At 48.4% G+C, this 18,219-nt stretch overlaps 1 protein-coding gene and 1 long non-coding RNA gene across 5 annotated transcripts in view; one reads left to right on the top strand and one right to left on the bottom strand.

The window, feature by feature from the left end:
• The window catches only part of LOC132396993 (uncharacterized), a 5,481-nt gene extending 4,642 nt beyond the window's left edge, over positions 1 to 839 (bottom strand). The window contains exon 1 of the long non-coding RNA XR_009513211.1: positions 704 to 839. This is a non-coding gene — a long non-coding RNA (uncharacterized LOC132396993). The remainder of the gene's footprint in view (positions 1 to 703) is intronic.
• Positions 1 to 18,219, top strand: part of tnfsf12 (TNF superfamily member 12) — a 57,880-nt gene that overhangs the window by 1,095 nt on the left and 38,566 nt on the right. For 3 of the 4 annotated variants that reach the window (XM_059975176.1, XM_059975174.1, XM_059975175.1), the window contains exon 2: positions 761 to 949. In XM_059975176.1, the coding sequence (XP_059831159.1) occupies positions 770 to 949 (180 nt within the window). In that variant the 5' untranslated portion in view covers positions 761 to 769. Of the gene's footprint in view, positions 950 to 18,219 lie in introns of all 4 variants that reach the window. The other variant, XM_059975173.1, reaches the window with a different exon arrangement.

Genomic DNA, 18,219 nt, shown 5'->3' with positions numbered 1-18,219 from the left:
GCGGGGAGAGTGGTACTGCGGTAAGCTCGGCAGTGCAATCCTTGAGGAAGCGCCCCGACCTCTTGGGCTTCGGGGGGGGGAGCAGTGGGGGAGGACTGGGTTGAAGCGGCACTGAGGGAGCGCCGCACGCTCTGGACTAGAGGGTCAGTGTTGAAGGATCGCCAGGTCTGGGGAAGCGGCACTGAGGGAGCGCCGCACGCTCCTGGCCGGGTGGGGGGGGTGCACTGAGGGAGAGAGAGAGCCCCTGGGCTAGTGAAGTGAGGGGGCGCCGCGAAATGCTTTTGCAGAAGCGACGTCAGGCGAGAAGTGAGGAGCATCACCTCCCACAACAACTTCACCGACACGAGAAGCACCACCAACTCCCCATTTCGTGGCATCTTGCTGTGCGCCAACAGCCACCCGCCGCCTCCTCTACTCCCCCCCCCCCCTCAGGCGATCGACCCTCCCCGGGCTGCAAGAAGGCCGACTTCTGGCAGAGTTCTCCCACCGAGGGACTGCCGGAGTTCCCTGGCACACGCCCGCGTCTCCTCCTCCGGCGCTGTCTCTTTAAGCGATTTTTTTTTAAAACACAGAAACAGCCCTTTCCTGTCGCGGGCTGTAGCCTTCCTGATTCTGGGCTGGAGCGGTCAGAGATCTTTGCAAAACGCTGGGGGCAGAGGGCAGAAAAGAGACAGAAATAAAACAGTTCTCCGCGACCTCTGACCTGGCAAACACTCCCGCTGTTGTTGTGTTTATCGGCGTCCCCGACCTACCCCAACAGGGTCCGCGAATGGGGCAGGTGAAGGTGGTCGCGCTGGCGAGGAGGAGGATCAGAGTGGGGCTGATCGTTCTGCTGACCGCGGTGGCCATCTCGCTGGCGACCTTCAGCCTGGTGGTGGCCGCCTTATCCTGGGTGGAATTCCGCAACCTCTCGAGGTCTCTGCAGGGCTGGGCGGACCACGGACAGCAAGTAAGACGGGGCGAGGGGGCGAGCGGGGGCAGCGGGGAGCTGGGAGAGCGCGGAGAAAGTTGGAGGATGGGAGGTGGAGGGGGAAGAGGGCAGGAGGAAGTCGGGGAATGAGGGGAGGGGAGTGAGAGGGGAGGGGGAGGGAACAGGAAGGGGAGGAGGGAAAAGGGGAGAGCGGGGGCTGGCATGAAATAGGCGGGAGTGTGAGTGTCTGAGGGAGGGAAACGGGCGTAAGGGACAAGGTCCCGCTCAGCTGTACGGGATGTTTAATCATGGGAGGGAGACTTTGTCAAACACCCTGGCCCCGCACGAATTGAGGTGCGGTGTGAGCAGGGCTGAGATTAGCGCTCTCCGGGAAGAGGGTGTTGTATGCCCCCCTCGGCCCTCCGAAAGCTCAAAACAAATTAGATCGCCTGGGAGAGTCCTCTAGCAAGCATGTGCCGGAGCTCGAAGCGCCGCCCCGGGGGTGTTGGTGGTGCGCGGTGTGGGAGGTGTGTTACGCTGGCAGCCGCCCGCTCACCCTACCGCCCCGGGCGAGCTCATATCGGTGGGGGCCTCCAGCCAGATGCGGCGCCGCCCACTTTCATATGTCCCCGCCCTCAGTCAGCTGCGGCCCTGCTCCTCCCAGCCGGCGCACCCCCGCACCCCGCCGTGCCCGCGCTCGCGGTGCCCCTTCCTTGCCAGCTTTGCTCCCCTCTCCCAAGTGTGCTTCACTGTTACCCCCCCATCTTTGCCCAGGAGGCGTCCCTCCTCTCAGCTGTATCTGTGCTCCCTCAGCTTATCCTGGGTACAGCCAACTCCTCCCAGCTCAGCTGCCTGATGTTCTAACCATCTGCAGATATGCTCTTCCTGTTGCCCCTCCAGCTGTTGCTGGTTCCCTCCACCTCCCACTCTAGGTCCTTCCCTCCAAAGTCATCACCACCTGTTCCCTCCCTGTGACTCCCCACTTCCTTGGGTATCTGGACCCTGAGCTCCATATTCCAGTCCCCCAACCCCTTCTGATTCTCCCTTCCCTGGCCCTTCATAAATGAGTGTTGTATTCTTTCCCCCCTCCGATAACACTCCCTCCTCACAGCCCCTCCCACAGTGTGGGGTATTGTTCTCTCTAAACTGCTCGGGTGTGCAGCCTCTGAAAGCCTGCCGCGCACACAGGCTTGGTTGCTGTGCGGATGGGATTTGCTTTTTTTTGAAATTATGCTAATACAGTTTTGAAATCTGTGTTACAAACTGCAACAATAAACACAGAACAGAAGTTGATAGCTCATTATCAATAAACAGCCAGCCTGCTGCACACCAACGCCGCGGGTCAAAACATTCTGTTTTCGCCTTTGGGCCTTCAAGTTGTTTTGACTACCTGACATTGTTTACTCTTGTTGTGACTGATGTTTGTCTAGAAAGTATGTGAGTTTTCACATTTTCATTCTAAACACCCATAGTATGCATATTCCAAAAAAAAGTTTAAAATGCCGCACAGTTTTCAGACCGTGTAGTTTCCTGCACAGAGCAATAGTTGGTCTGCACAGCTATATTTAAAAAAAAGTAGAGCGGATTTTGGCGTGGAACAGCTACCTGGGTTTGTGTGCATTCAGGTGCATTTTGTGCCACGATTTCAAGCTGCTTCCCACGTTAATCGAACTGGGCTTGGAGGTAGACACACTTGCAGGGCCCCTGACCTGGGGAAGAGGGGTGGTGGTGGGGGGGGGGGGGAACAACAGGAACCTTAAAATCTTAATGGGACAATTTGTTGCAGGTTTTGTGAGATGGGCATCCTGCTATGTTGGGATGGGCAGGCCTCCCCACACACTTCCTGCCTCTGTAATTCCCTCTGACCCCTCATTCTCTGGGTCCTCAACTCTACTCTTCTTCATTCAGTGGCCACCATTCCACTAGCAGCGGCCGTTCTCTGTTGCTCAGGTCCCGAATCTCATCTTTCAGTGGCTCTGAGCCCCCCCCCCCCCCCACATTATAAGACCATAAGACAAAGGAACAGAAGTCGGCCATTCAGCCCATCGAGTCTGCTCCGCCATTTCATCATGAACTGATCCAATCTCTCCTTCAGTCCCACTCCCCCGTCTTCTCACTATTGATGCCCCGACTACTCAGATACCTATCAATCTCTGCCTTAAATACACCCAATGACTTGGCCTCCACTGTCGCCCGTGGCAACAAATTCCACAGATTCACCACCCTCTGGCTAAAATTTTTTTTTCGCATCTCTGTTCTGAATGGGTGCCCTGCAATCCTCAAGTCATGTTCTCTCATACTAGACTCCCCCACCATGGGAAACAACTTTGTCACATCCACTCTGTCCATGCCTTTCAACATTTGAAATGTTTCTATGAGGTCCCCCCCATTCTTCTAAACTCCAAGGAGTACAGTCTTTGTGGGCTTGCCTGCAAGTCGCGGATGGGAGGAATATCAGAAAGACCCTCTTGTTATCCGAAACAGAAATGTGGGATGGCCAGTGCAGCTTAAGTTAGTGAGTGGTGGGGTGGGGAGGAGGGGGAAGAACAGGGGCAATATCTGCGACTGAGCGAATGCCAAGGCTGCTGAGGGGAAAATTACTTAAAAAGTAATTTGTTTAAGAAGCTGGGAAACTATAGGCCACTGAGCCCAACATCAGTAGTCAGAAAGTTAATGGAAGATAAGGGATTGGATATATAAGTATTTGGAATGACGGGGCCTAATTAGGAACAGTCAATATGACTTTGTGAGTGAAAGGTCATGTCTAACCAATAGAGTTTTTGAAAAGGTTTATTAGGAAAGTTGATGAGGGGAAGGCAGTGGATGTTGTCTGCATGGTCTTTTGACATGGGAAATTGTCAAGAAAGTTCGGTCACTTGGCATTCAAGATGAGGTAGTAAATTTGGCTTGGCAGGAGAGTGGTAGTAGATGGTTGCCTCTCCGACTGGAGGCCTGTGGCTAGTGGAGTGCCACAGGGATTGGTGCTGGGTCCATTGTTGTTTGTCATCTATATCAATGATCTGGGTGATAACGTGGTTAACTGGATCAGCACTTTTGTAGGTGACACCAAGATTGAGGTGTGGACAGTGTGGAAGGTTTTCAAAGCTTGCAGCAGGATCTGGACCAGTTGGAGAAGTGGGCTGATAAATGGCAGATGGAATTTGATGCAGACAAGTGCGAGGTATTGCAATTTGGAAGGACCTACCAGTGAGACTTTGAGGAATGCGGCAGAACAGGCAGATCCGGGAGTACAGACTCAGATCCATTAATCCTTGAAAAGGTGTTGCAGCTAAGTTGGGTAGTAAAGACCTTTTGGTACATCGGCCTTTATAAGTCAAAGTATTGAGTACAGGAGCTGGGATGTTATGTTGAAGTATAAGACATTGGTGAATGTCTTGTACTTTCAGGTAGGCATGGCTGATCCTGGTGTCCCAGGAGGTATTTCTCCTCCGATGATTCCTTGGGCTATGTGGGGTTTTGCTGTGCATCTGTTGTGCCCATGGTCAGTGAAGGTACCAGGCCCTTTTCCAGCCCTATACCAGCTGGAACGGAGCTGATGGCTCCAGCCTTAGCGTGTAGGAGGCAGTGTGGCCTGTCCAATCCACACTCAGAGCGCAGTGGGTTCAGCCCAGTACATCACGTCCCTCTCTTCACGACTGGGTCATCTACAGAATGTATACAGAATCATGAGGGGTATATGCCAAAGGACTCTTCCCATTGAGACTGGGACGAGGTTAAGGGTGAAAGGTGAAACTAAGGGGAACTATCTTCACTCAGAAGGTGGTGAGAGTGTGGAAAGAGTGGAAGTGATGGATCTGAGTTAAATGTCAACATTTATGAAAATTTGTATTGGTACATGGACAGGAAGGGTGAGGAGGAATGTGGTCCTGGTGCAGGCTGATGGCATGGACTAGGTGGGCTGAAGGGCCTGTAGTGCTCTGTGGCTCCAGAAAGCAGAGCCACAAAGGAACAAGGAGCGATGAAACGGAACAATAAATTGTGCGCCAGGGATCTTCCCAGAACAGAGGTGTGTAATTCCACTGGAATGCTCAAGACAGGACTGCCTGGGATGGATCGTTTCAGAGACCGGAGGGGGGTAACAAACAACCAGACAGAGGAACTCAGTGAGTTAGTCTAGGTTAATTTTATTATAGATGTACCTATGCGTCACTATGCCAACCCTGGCGTTCATTTCCCTGCGGGCATCCGCAGCAGACACAAATAAATACAATAGAATCGATGGAGACCCACACGAACAACCAATGTGGCAAACTGTGCGAACAAGAAAAACAAGTAATAGTGCTTTTTAAAAAAAATCAGACCAGGAGTTACAGAACATGAGTCCACAGTTTGTGGGATCAGTTCAGTGTTGAGGTGAGGGAGGTTATCCACGCTGGTTCAGGAGCCTGATGATTACAGGGTAGTAATAACTTTCTGAATGTGGTAGTATGGGGCCCAAGATTATTAAATAGTTGGGGGGGGGGTACGATTTAACATTGAGGGTCCGAGATGTTGTGTACTTCTAAGATTGGTCCTAACTTCTTGTGGACGCGCACTCCCCCCCCCCCCCCGCCCCAGCTCTGCGCTCTTAGACCAGCTTGTCGGCCCTGATCACACTTCGCATCCGACCCTAGAGGAAGGTCGCGACCTGAAGCTGCCCCCTCCCCTCCAAGCCTGATGGTTGCTCCAGATTCCAGCGCCCCCCCCCACCCCCGGTATTCCTTGTCTAGCGTCCATCTCGGTCTCTGCCATAGGCCAATGTTTGTCCGCCCGTCCGGAACCTGTTCTCGTCCCAAACAGCCCGTCCTGTTCAAGAAAGTCTCAGAGGGACCAGATACGTAGTGAAAGAAGGAGGTGGGTGAAGGGTCACAGTGGTTTGGAAAAGGAAAGTTTGCATGCATACACACACACACACACACACACACACACACACACACACACACACACACACACACACACACACACACACACACACACACTCACTCACTCATTCACTCTAGTAAACTCGAAGGGTCACGGGAATTCTGTGGGAGCCGGCAGGGGTTGGGAGGGAGAGGGGAGGAGCCGAACGACGCCTCTGTAAATCAGTGTTCCTGTCCAATGTCCCCTCCCCACAGAGCTGAGAGCCAAGGCCGGGAGCCAGGACCCGCTTACAGGCTTTGCTTCCGACCCACGTACCGCGAGGTTCCGGGAGCACAGTCTGGGCGGCAGAATTCCCACCGCTTCCCGGTATCCCGAAAAGTATTAACCTTCCTATTGCTGCATTTGTGTGTGTGTGTGTATGTCTCTGTCAATGTGTGACAGATCCACACACAAAATGACAGCGTGTGTCTGTGCGCGTGTTTACTGTATGTGTGAATACATCTAGTCTGTCTGTGTGTGTGTCTGTGTGCGTGTGTGTGTGTATCACTGTATGGATATCACTCTGTGTGTGTGTGTCTGCGTGCTTGTATGTGTATCACTGTATGGATATCACTCTGTGTGTGTGTCTGTGTGTGTGTGTGTCTGTGTGTGTGTGTGTGTGTATCACTGTATGGATATCACTCTGTGTGTGTGTGTCTGTGTGCTTGTGTGTGTATCACTGTATGGATATCACTCTGTGTGTGTGTGTGTGTGTGTGTGTGTGTGTGTGTATCACTGTATGGATATCACTCTGTGTGTGTGTGTCTGTGTGCTTGTGTGTGTATCACTGTATGGATATCACTCTGTGTGTGTGTGTCTGTGTGCTTGTGTGTGTATCACTGTATGGATATCACTCTGTGTGTGTGTGTGTGTGTGTGTGTGTGTGTGTGTGTATCACTGTATGGATATCACTCTGTGTGTGTGTGTGTGTGTGTATCACTGTATGGATATCACTCTGTGTGTGTGTGTGTGTGTATCACTGTATGGATATCACTCTGTGTGTGTGTCTGTGCGTGTGTGTGTGTATCACTGTATGGATATCACTCTGTGTGTGTGTGTCTGTGTGCTTGTGTGTGTATCACTGTATGGATATCACTCTGTGTGTGTGTCTGTGCATGTGTGTGTGTATCACTGTATGGATATCACTCTGTGTGTGTGTCTGTGCGTGTGTGTGTGTATCACTGTATGGATATCACTCTGTGTGTGTGTGTCTGTGTGCTTGTGTGTGTATCACTGTATGGATATCACTCTGTGTGTGTGTCTGTGTCTGTGTGCGTGTGTGTGTATCACTGTATGGATATCACTCTGTGTGTGTGTCTGTCTGTGTGTGTCTGTGTGCGTGTGTGTGTATCACTGTATGGATATCACTGTGAGTGTGTCTGTGTGTGTCTGTGTGCGTGTGTGTGTATCACTGTATGGATATCACTCTGTGTGTGTGTCTGTGCGTGTGTGTGTGTATCACTGTATGGATATCACTCTGTGTGTGTGTGTGTGTGTGTGTGTGTGTATCACTGGATATCACTCTGTGTGTGTGTGTGTGTGTGTGTGTATCACTGTATGGATATCACTCTGTGTGTGTGTGTGTGTGTGTCTGTGTGTGTCTGTGTGCGTGTGTTTGTATCACTGTATGGATATCACTCTGTGTGTGTGTGTGTGTGTGTGTGTGTGTGTATCACTGTATGGATATCACTCTGTGTGTGTGTGTGTGTGTGTGTGTGTGTGTATCACTGTATGGATATCACTCTGTGTGTGTGTCTGTGTGTGTGTGTGTGTGTGTGTGTGTGTATCACTGTATGGATATCACTCTGTGAGTGTGTCTGTGTGTGTGTATCACTGTATGGATATCACTCTGTGTGTGTGTGTGTGTGTGTGTGTGTGTGTGTGTGTGTGTGTGTGTGTATCACTGTATGGATATCACTCTGTGAGTGTGTCTGTGTGTGTGTATCACTGTATGGATATCACTCTGTCTGTGTGTGTGTCTGTGTGTGTGTGTATCACTGTATGGATATCACTCTGTCTGTGTGTGTGTGTCTGTGTGTATCACTGTATGGATATCACTCTGTGTATGTGTCTGTGTGTGTGTGTGTGTGTGTGTGTATCACTGTATGGATATCACTCTGTGTATGTGTCTGTGTGTGTGTGTGTGTGTGTGTGTATCACTGTATGGATATCACTCTGTGTGTGTGTGTGTGTGTGTGTGTGTGTGTGTGTGTGTGTGTGTATCACTGTATGGATATCACTCTGTGTGTGTGTCTGTGTGTGTATCACTGTATGGATATCACTCTGTGTGTGTGTGTCTGTGTGCGTGTATCGCTGTATGGATATCACTCATATCACTCTGTGTGTGTGTCTGTGTGTGTATCACTGTATGGATATCACTCTGTGTGTGTGTGTGTGTGTGTGTGTGTGTGTGTGTGTGTGTGTATCACTATATGGATATCACTCTGTCTGTGTGTCTGTGTGTGTGTGTGTGTGTGTGTGTATCACTGTATGGATATCACTCTGTGTGTGTGTCTGTGTGCGTGTGTGTGTGTATCACTGTATGGATATCACTCTGTGTGTGTGTCTGTGTGCGTGTGTGTGTGTATCACTGTATGGATATCACTCTGTGTGTGTGTCTGTGTGTGTGTGTGTGTGTGTGTATCACTGTATGGATATCACTCTGTGTGTGTGTGTGTGTGTGTGTGTGTGTATCACTGTATGGATATCACTCTGTGTGTGTGTGTCTGTGTGCGTGTATCGCTGTATGGATATCACTGTGTGTGTGTCTGTGTGCATGTGTGTGTATCACTGTATGGATATCACTCTGTGTGTGTGTGTCTGTGTGTATCACTGTATGGATATCACTCTGTGTGTGTGTCTGTGTGCATGTGTGTGTATCACTGTATGGATATCACTCTGTGTGTGTGTCTGTGTGCATGTGTGTGTATCACTGTATGGATATCACTCTGTGTGTGTGTCTGTGTGTGTGTGTGTGTGTGTATCACTGTATGGATATCACTCTGTCTGTGTGTGTCTGTGTGCGTATCACTGTATGGATATCACTCTGTGAGTGTGTCTGTGTGTGTGTGTGTGTGTATCACTGTATGGATATCACTCTGTGTGTGTGTCTGTGTGCGTATCACTGTATGGATATCACTCTGTGAGTGTGTCTGTGTGTGTGTCTGTGTGCGTGTGTGTGTGTATCACTGTATGGATATCACTCTGTGTGCGTGTGCGTGCGTTCCTGACCTTTTTTATTTGAGTGTCTCCCTCCGCCACCCATCCCCGCCCACTCCACCCCACAGACATCTGGGATGAAGAGGTGGCAACATACCCTCTCTCCTTCCCCACACCCTCCTGACCTCCAACCCGCTGAACTCTGGCCCCCACCCAGCCTCCCCCTCGCCCGTTAATAACTCAGTGAGGAGACCAGTCCTCAGGGTGGGTGAGTGTCATTCCAGGACTCCCAAATCCCAGCCAAGAGGAGCCTCTCAGAGGATAGGGGGAGGGAGGCTCAGCCCGAGGGGAGCATATCTAGCCTCCCACATCCCAACAACTGCCCCCTGGTGTGTGGGTTAGGGGTAGAATCTGGGTGGGAATGTGGGGAGAGTGAATCAGGATGTTCTGAAGAACCTGCTCCCCTGCTGTGTCTCATATTGATTAACAGCCAGTGGGTTAGGGGTTCCTTTCCCAACTGGAGAGAGAACTGTGTTCCCAAAGGCCCCCCCCTGCTCAAACCATCTCCATCACACCCCCTTCGCCACAAGTTATCACCCCGGCTGCCTGCCTAAACTTAACATTCTGCAATACCTCTTCAATCTCACAGTGTTCCAAAGAAAACACCTCAACAGGCCTGTCTCCGTTCAAAGTTACGAAGCTCAGTGGTGTTCTACACCCTCTGATATCGGCATTCTTGTTCATCGACCCCCGGGGGTTAGAACACAGAAGGGTGGAGTGCAGGGCAGGCCATTCAGCCTACTAAGTGTGCAAGCATTTTCCTACTCCAGATAGTCACGAGACAAAGGAAGAGCATGGGGGCACAGCAAACTCTCCCCACCACACAACAGAAAACAACAGCAACACAATCGTCAACCCCCTTCCCTCTGCACAAAAACGCAACAAGAACATTGGCACCCAAGACCCCCCCCCTTCCACATGAAACACAAGACAGTCGTTCCCCAAATCCCCTTCCCCCAAAAAACACAGCAAGAACATCATCCCCCAAATCCCCTTCCCCCAAAAAGCACAAGGCATCATCTGCAAATCCCCCTACCCCTACAAAAACACAAGAACGTTGTCGCTAAATCTCCCTCCCCCCCACAAAACACAAGAACATTGTCCCCCAAACACTCCTCCCTGCACTAAAGAACTAACAAAAATTCAACAGGAACGTCAGCCTGAGTCCTCCCCCCCCCCCGACACATCATGCTTATCTTGCTGCCAATTTATACTGAGTGTCCTCTTGTTTAGCACCCTTCTCTCTGCTTATCCTTCATATTCCTGTGTCTATCTGAATCATGTTTTTCAGACCCTATAAGAAGTATTCATTGCCCCCCCCCCCCCCGTGTTTTAATGTTTTGCAACACTGAACCATACTGGATTTAATTTGGCTTTTATGACACTGATCAATGGAAAAGATTCCTTCATGTCAAAAAGTGAAAACATTTCTGTAAATAGTTTGAATTTATTACAATTATTAGTCACAAAAGTTTGATTGCATAATTACTCACCCCCTTCAAGTCAGTATTTGGTAGATGGACTTTTGGCAGCAATTGCAGCTTTAATCCTGTGTGGTTAGGTCTCTGTCAGCTTTGCACATCTGGACACTGCAATTCTTCCCCATTCTTTACAAAACTGCTCAAGCTCTGTCAGATTGTTTGTGGATTGTGAGTGAACAGCCCTTTTCAAGTCTGGTCACAAATTCTCAATTGGTCTCAGGTTTGGACTCTGACTTGGCCACTCCAGGACATTAACTTTGTTTTTAAGCCATTCCTGTGTAGCTTTGGCTTTATGCTTGGGGTCATTGTCTTGCTGGAAAACAAACCTTCTCCCAAGTCACAGTTCTCTTGCAGACTACATCAGGTTTTCATTGGATTTCCCTGTATTTTGCTGCATTTATTTTATTCCCTACCTTCACAAGTCTTCCAGGGCCTGCTGCAGTGAAGCATCCCCACAGCACGATGCAGCCACCACCATGCTTCACGGTAAGGATGGTGTGCCAAACATAACGTTTAGTCTGATCAAACCATAGAACCTTCTTCCAGTTGACTTCAGAGTCTCCCATGTGCCTTCTGGCTAAATCTAGCTGTTTTCATGCAAATTTTTTTCAACAGTGGCTTTCTCTTTGCCACTCTCCCATAAAGCTGTGACTGGTGAAGCACCCGGGCAACAGTTGTTGTGTGCACAGTCTCTCCCGTCTCAGACACTGAAGCTTGTAACTCCTCCAGAGTTGTCATAGGTCTCTTGGTGGCCTCCCTCACTAGTCCCCTTCTTGCATGGTCACTCAGTCTTTGAGGACGGCCTACTCGAGGCAGATTTACAGCTGTTCCATATTCTTTCCATTTCTTGATGATCGACTTAACTGATATTCAGTGACTTGGAAACTTTCTTGTACCATCTCCTGACTTGTGCTTTTCAATAACTTTTTCGCAGAGTTGCTTGGAGTGTTCTTTTGTCATCATGATGTAGTTTTTGCCAGGATACTGACTCACCAGCAGTCGGACCTTCCAGATACAGGGGTATTTTTAAGACAATTGAAGCAGCTTGACTGCACACAGGTCTCCATTTACTTAATTATTTGACTCCTAGAATGAATTCGCTGCACCAGTGATGATTTGGTGTGTCATATTAAAGGAGCTGAATACTTCTGCAATCAATTACTTTGTGTTTTATATTTGTAATTAATATAGATCACTTTGTCAAGATCTGTTTTCACTTTGACAAGGGTCTTTTTCTGTTGATCAATGTCAAAAAAGCCAAATTAAATCCATTGTGATTCAATGTTGTAAAGCAATAAAATATGAAAACTTCCGGGGGTGAATACTTTGTGAATACTTTCTACAGGCACTGTATTTATTTATAGATACAGTGACAGACTCTCCCAGCTCCATGATCCCATGCCACACAGTTACACCCATGTGACTAATTAACCTACTAGTCCACGTGTGTTTGGAATATGAGAGGAAACTGGAGCATGGGTCACGGGGAGAACGTGCAATCTCCTTACAGACCGGTGGAATTTACTCTGTGTGCTGGTGTTACACTAACTACTATTGTGCCACTCCGTAAACTCCGCCAAACTCTCCTTCCACCACTGCCTCTGATAACCCATTCTAGGCACCTATCAATCTCTGCTTAGAAAAGCTTAGCCCTCATATCACCTTTATATCTTTCCTCCGCAAAACCATTCTTGCCCTAAGGAAAAGGTTCCGACTCTCTTTCCTATCAATGCCTCTCATAAGACATAGGAACAGAAACAGGCCATTTGGCCCTATGGATCTGATCTTCCATTCTATCCTGGCTGATTTTCCCCCCTCTTCCCCCATTCTCCTGCCTTCTCCCCAATACCTTTGACACCCTGATTAATCAAGAACCTATCAGTCTCACTTTAAATGCACCCAGTGACTTGACTTCCACAATGAGTTCTACAGATTCACCACCCCTGGCTAAAGGAATTCCCCCTCATAATTAAACAAAGCTCAGTGTGACTGGGATTCTTACCTGGGGTCCATGGACCTTTGGTTCACGGTAAGGCTCCATGGTATAAAGAAGGATGCGGTCCCCTGCTCTGTCAGATCTCCCTCAGCCTCCAACGCCTATGGGAGTTCAATCCAAATTTGGCCAACCTTTGCTCAGAACTTGTACTGTATCAATCTCTTCTGCCCCCTCTAGTGCAGGATAGATCTCTAATCCAGGCAAATTTCTTTCTGCACCCTCTAATTCAGGCAGATCTCTTCTGCACCCTCCCCACATCCTCCTCTAATGAATTTTTAGTTATATTTTAAGTTGTACGCCAGCAACTGGGGGGTGTGTGTGGTGTGTGTGTGTGTGTGTGTGTGTGTGTGTGTGTGTGTGTGTGTGTGTGTGTGTGTGTGTGTGTGTGTGTGTGTGTGTGTGTGTGTGTGTGTGTGTGTGTGTGTGTGTGAGAGTGTGAGTGTGAGTGTGAGTGTGAGTGTGTGTGGTGTTATACCCTGACTCCCACCTATTGCCTCTATCGTCCAGGATTTCTGTAGATCGGGATTATAGATGACATTCCCCTCCACTAGACTCCAGAATGGCTAACGACTCTCCTGACCCCTGACATATGGAGGAGGACACGGATGATTTTGAATGAGTTTTTAATTCAAACATAGATGGAGCCACACGGCCTCTCGAGTCCATGCTAGGTTATGAACCCATGGTACTCTCCCCACCCCCACATTTAACCCATTTGCACACTAATTCCCCCCAGAATCTATCCCTCACCACACGAGGGGGTAATTTCCATCAGACAGTTAAACCACTAAATGAACTGCATGTCGCTGGGATGTGGGAGGGAACTAACACACCCGGGCAAAAACCTGTGTAGTCCCAGGGAGAATGTGGAAAATGCACATGTGCACACACACACACACACACACACACACACAGATTGGAAACATAAATTGGGAACAGATGTTCTCCGGAAAATTCAAACAACACGCACAAAGTGCTGGTGGAACACAGCAGGCCAGGCAGCATCTATAGGGAGAAGCACTGTCGATGTTTCGGGCCGAGTCCCTTCTGTCCAGCATCTGCAGATTTCCTCGTGTTTGTTCTCAGGGAAATGTATGGAAGAAATGTGGCAAATGTTCAGGGGATATTTGCGTGGTGTTCTGCAAAGGTATATTCCAATGAGACAGGGAAAGGATGTTAGAATACAGGAAACATGGTGTACAAAGGCTGGTGTAAATCTAGTCAAGAAGAAAAGAAAAGCTTATGAAAGGTTCAAAAGATAGAGATCTCGAAGATTATAAGGCTAGCAGGAAGGAGCTGAAGAAAGAAATTAGGAGAGCCAGAAGGGGCCATGAGAAGGCCTTGGCAGACAGGATTAAAAAAAATCCAAGGCATTCTACAAATATGTGAAGAGCAAGAGGGTAAGACGTGAGAGAATAGGACCAATCAAGTGTGACAGTGGAAAAGTGTGTATGGAACCGGAGGAGATAGCAGAGGTACTTAATGAATACTTTACTTCAGTATTCACTGTGGAAAAGGATCTTGGTGATTGTAGGGATGACTTGCAGCAGACTGAAAAGCTTGAGCATGTAGATATTAAGAAAGAGGATATGCAGGAGATTTTGAAAAACATCAAATTGGATAAGTCACCAGGACTGGACGAGATGTACCCCAGGCTACTGTGGGAAGCAAGGGAGGAGATTGCTGAGCCTCTGGCAATGATCTTTGCATCATCAATGGGGATGGGAGAGGTTCTGGAGGATTGGAGGGTTGAAGATGTTGTTCCTTTATTCAAGAAAGGGAGTAGAGTTAGCCAGGAAATTATAGACCAGTGAGTCTTACTTCAGTGGTTGGTAAGTTGATGAAGATCCTGAGAGGCAGGATTTATCAACATTTGGAGAGGCATAATATGATTAGGAATAGTCAGCATGGCTTTGTCGAAGGCAGGTTGTGCCTTACGAGTCTGATTGAATTTTTGAAGATGTGACTAAACACATTGATGAAGGTAGAGCAGTAGATGTAGTATATATGGATTTCAGTAGGGCTTATTGAGAAAGTAAGGAGGCATGGAATCCAAGGGGACATTACTTTGTGGATCCAGAACTGGCTTGCCCACAGAAGACAAAGAGTCGTTGTAGACGGGTCATATTCTACATGGAGGCCGGTGACCAGCGGTGTGCCTCAGGGATCTGTTCTGGGACCTCTACTCTTTGTGATTTTTATAAATGACCTGGATGAAGAACTGGAGGGATGGGTTAGTAAGTTTGCTGATGACACAAAGGTTGGGGGTGTTGTGGAGGGCTGTCAGAGGTTACAACGGAACATTGATAGGAAGCAAAACTGGGTTGAGGAGTGGCAGATGGAGTTCCACCCAGATAAGTGTGAAGTGGTCCATTTTGGTAGGTCAAATATGATGGCAGAATATAGTATTAATGGTAAGACTCTTGGCAGTGTGGAGGATCAGAGGGATCTTAGGTTCGGAGTCCATAGGACACTGAAGGCTGCTGTGTAGATTGACTCTGTGGTTAAGAAGGCATACGGTGCATTGGCTTTCATCATTTGTGGGATTGAGTTTAGGAGCCAAGAGGTAATGTTGCAGCTATAGAGGACACTGGTCAGACCCTGCTTGGAGTACTGTGCTCAGTTCTGGTCACCTCACCGCACTATGATGTGGAAATCATAGAAAGGGTGCAGAGGAGATTTACAAGGATGTTACCCGGATTAGGGAGCATCCCTTATGAGAATAGGTTGAGAGAACTTGGCCTTTTTTCCTTGAAGCAACAGAGGATGAGAGGTGACCTGATAGAGGTGTATAAGATGATGAGAGGCATTGATCGTGTGGATAGTCAGTGGCTTTTTCCCAGGGCTGGAATGGCTAACACGAGAGGGCACAGTTTTAAGGTGCTTGGAAGAAGGTACAGAGGAGATGTCAGGGTAAGTTTTTAAAGTTTTTATGCAGAGAGTGGTGAGTGCATAGACTGGGCTGCCGGCAACGATGGCGGAGGCGGATATGATAGGGTCTTTTAAGAGACTCCTAGACAGGTACATGGAGCACAGAAAAATAGAGGGCTGTGGGTAATTTCTAAGATAAGGACATGTTCAGCACAGTATTGTGGGCCAAAGGGCCTGTATTGTGCTGTAGGTTTTCTATGTTTCTTAGTATTTATTGTGAATGCCCACAAGAAAATCGATAGGTATGTAGATAGATAGACACTTTATTGATCACAAAGGAAATGACAGTGTCACAGTAGCTTTATAAGTGTACAGATAAACAAATGTCAGAAGGGAAGTCAGAAAGAATAAAATACAAGTTATCTCAAACAGTCTTAACAGGGCGTCCCCAGCTCTCGGTTGATTCATGGTGAACATCTGGGCCAGAGGAACTGCACCCTAGGGTTCTGAAAGAGGTGGCGGTAGAGATTACGGAAGCATCAGTAATGATTTTTCAAAAATCATTGGACTCTGGCATGGTGCCAGAGGACTGGAAAATTGCAAATGTCACTCCACTCTTTAAGAAAGGAGGAAGGCAACAGAAAGGAAATTATAGACCAGTTAGCTTGACCTCAGTGGCTGGGAAGATATTAGACTCAATTGTTAAGGATGAGGTGAAGGAGTACTTGGTGACACAGGACAAGATAGTACAAAGTCAGCATGGTTTCCTTCAGGGAAAATCCTGCCTGATGAACCTGGTAGGAATTGTTTGAGGAGAGTACAAGTAGGATAGATAAAGGGGTTGCAGTGGATGTTGTAAATTTGGATTTTCAGAAGGCCTTTGACAAGGTGCCATGCATTAAGCTGCTTGCCAAGGTAGTTACAGGAAAGTTACTGGCAAGGTTAGAGCATTGGCTGATTGGTAGGAGGCAGTGAGTGGGAATAAAAGGATCCTTTCCTGCTTGGCTTCCAGTGACTAGTGGTGTTCCGCAGGGGTTGGGACCACTTCTTTTTATGCTGTATATCAATGATTTAGATGATGGAATCGATGGTTTTGTTGCCAAGTTGCAGATAGCACAACGATTGGTGGAGGGGCAGGTAGTGTTGAAGAAACAGGTAGGCTGCAGAGTGAGATTGGGCAAGAAAGTGCCAAATGAAATACAATATTTGAAAGCACATGATCATCCACTTTGGTAGAAAAAGTAAATGTACAGACTACTTTCTAAAAGGGGAGACAATTCTAAAATCTGAGATGCAAAGGGACTTGGGAGTCCTTATGCAAAACACTCTAAAGGTTAACTTGTAGGTTGAGTCGGTGGTGAGGAAGGCAAATGCAATCTTAGCATTCATATCAGGGGGTCTAGAATACAAGAGCAAGGATGTGATGCTGAGGCTTTATAAAACACTGGTGAGACTTCACCTCGAGTATTGTAAATGGTTTTGGGCCCCTCGTCTTAGAAAAGATGTGCTGGCATCGGAGAGGGTTCAGAAGAAACACTGGGAAAGATCATTTGATTCCAAACGGTTGGTTTATTGATCTCTGGTGCTTCCCGCTCCCTCCTCTCTCCCTTCCCCTTTTCCCAACCATGATTCCCCTCTCCCTGCCCCCTTCCCACACACAGTCCAGAGCAGAGACCCAGATCAGAATCAGGCTTATCATCGCTCACATGTGCCATGACTTGTTTTCTTCAGGCAGCAGTGCAGTGCAATGTAGTTACTACAGTACTCTGCGAAGGTCTTGGGCACCCTAGCAATATACACGTGTCTAAGGCTATTGCACTGTACTATGGGTACTTTGATAATCGATTGACTATGAAGTTAAAAAAAATAAGTAATGTAGGAAAAGAACAAAATGGTGAGGTAATATTCCCAAGTTTACAGAATGTTCAGAAGCCTGAGGGCAGAGGGGAAGAAGCTGTTCCTAAAACATTGAGTGTGCATCTTCAGGCGCCTGGATCTCTGCCCCGATGGTAGTAATGAGAAGAGGGCATGTCATACAGAAACTTGCGGGTTGTGAGAGGTGGTATTGAAATGGAAAAGTGCGGACAGAATTGTCCCTCTGAACAAGGCCGCTGGGGAGGCTGCAGCAAATATTTGCTGTTGGGACGTTGGTCTCAATGAACGTTCAGTCACTCCGTGTGAGGAGCAGTGTCAGAGCTGGCAGCCTCCAGAGTGTTTACTGACGAGGAACAGGGAACATAGCACAGTGCAGGCACTCTGTCCCACGGAGCAGTGCCAGGGAGATTCTCTGCCGAACGCCAGCAGGCTGACGGCGCACGCACACGCCAGTCGGAATTATCACAGTGCGGGAGGAGGCCATTCCTCCCCCCTGCACCACCTTCCAGCCACAGATGATTCTCGCTTGCGTTCAGGCGTGTCAAGACGCGAGGCAGGCAGGTACAAGGCACTGGGTGCAGGAACGAGGTAATCGGGCTGCAGCTAGTCATAGGGCCATAAGAGATAGGAGCAGAATCAGTCCATTCAGCCCATCACATCCTCACTACCACTCCATCATGGCTGATTTACTTTCCCTCTCAGCCTCTCCCCACCCTGACTAATCAAGGACCTATCATCCTCCACTTCAAGTATAGCGAATGACATCCTCCACAGCTGTCCCGTGGCAATGAATTCCACAGATTCACCACTCTTGACGAAATAAATTCGGCCTCAGCTCTCTCTAAAGGGACGTCCTTGTATTCTGAGGCTCTGCCCTCTGGCACAGTCAGACTCTCATCATACTCTCCACATCCAATAATTGATAGCTTTCTGTGAGAACCCCCCATTCAATCTTCTGAACTCCA

This window comes from Hypanus sabinus, chromosome 7 (genome assembly GCF_030144855.1).
Source record: "Hypanus sabinus isolate sHypSab1 chromosome 7, sHypSab1.hap1, whole genome shotgun sequence".
Lineage (NCBI taxonomy): Eukaryota > Metazoa > Chordata > Chondrichthyes > Myliobatiformes > Dasyatidae > Hypanus > Hypanus sabinus.
This window is presented reverse-complemented; position numbering and strand designations above follow the sequence as displayed.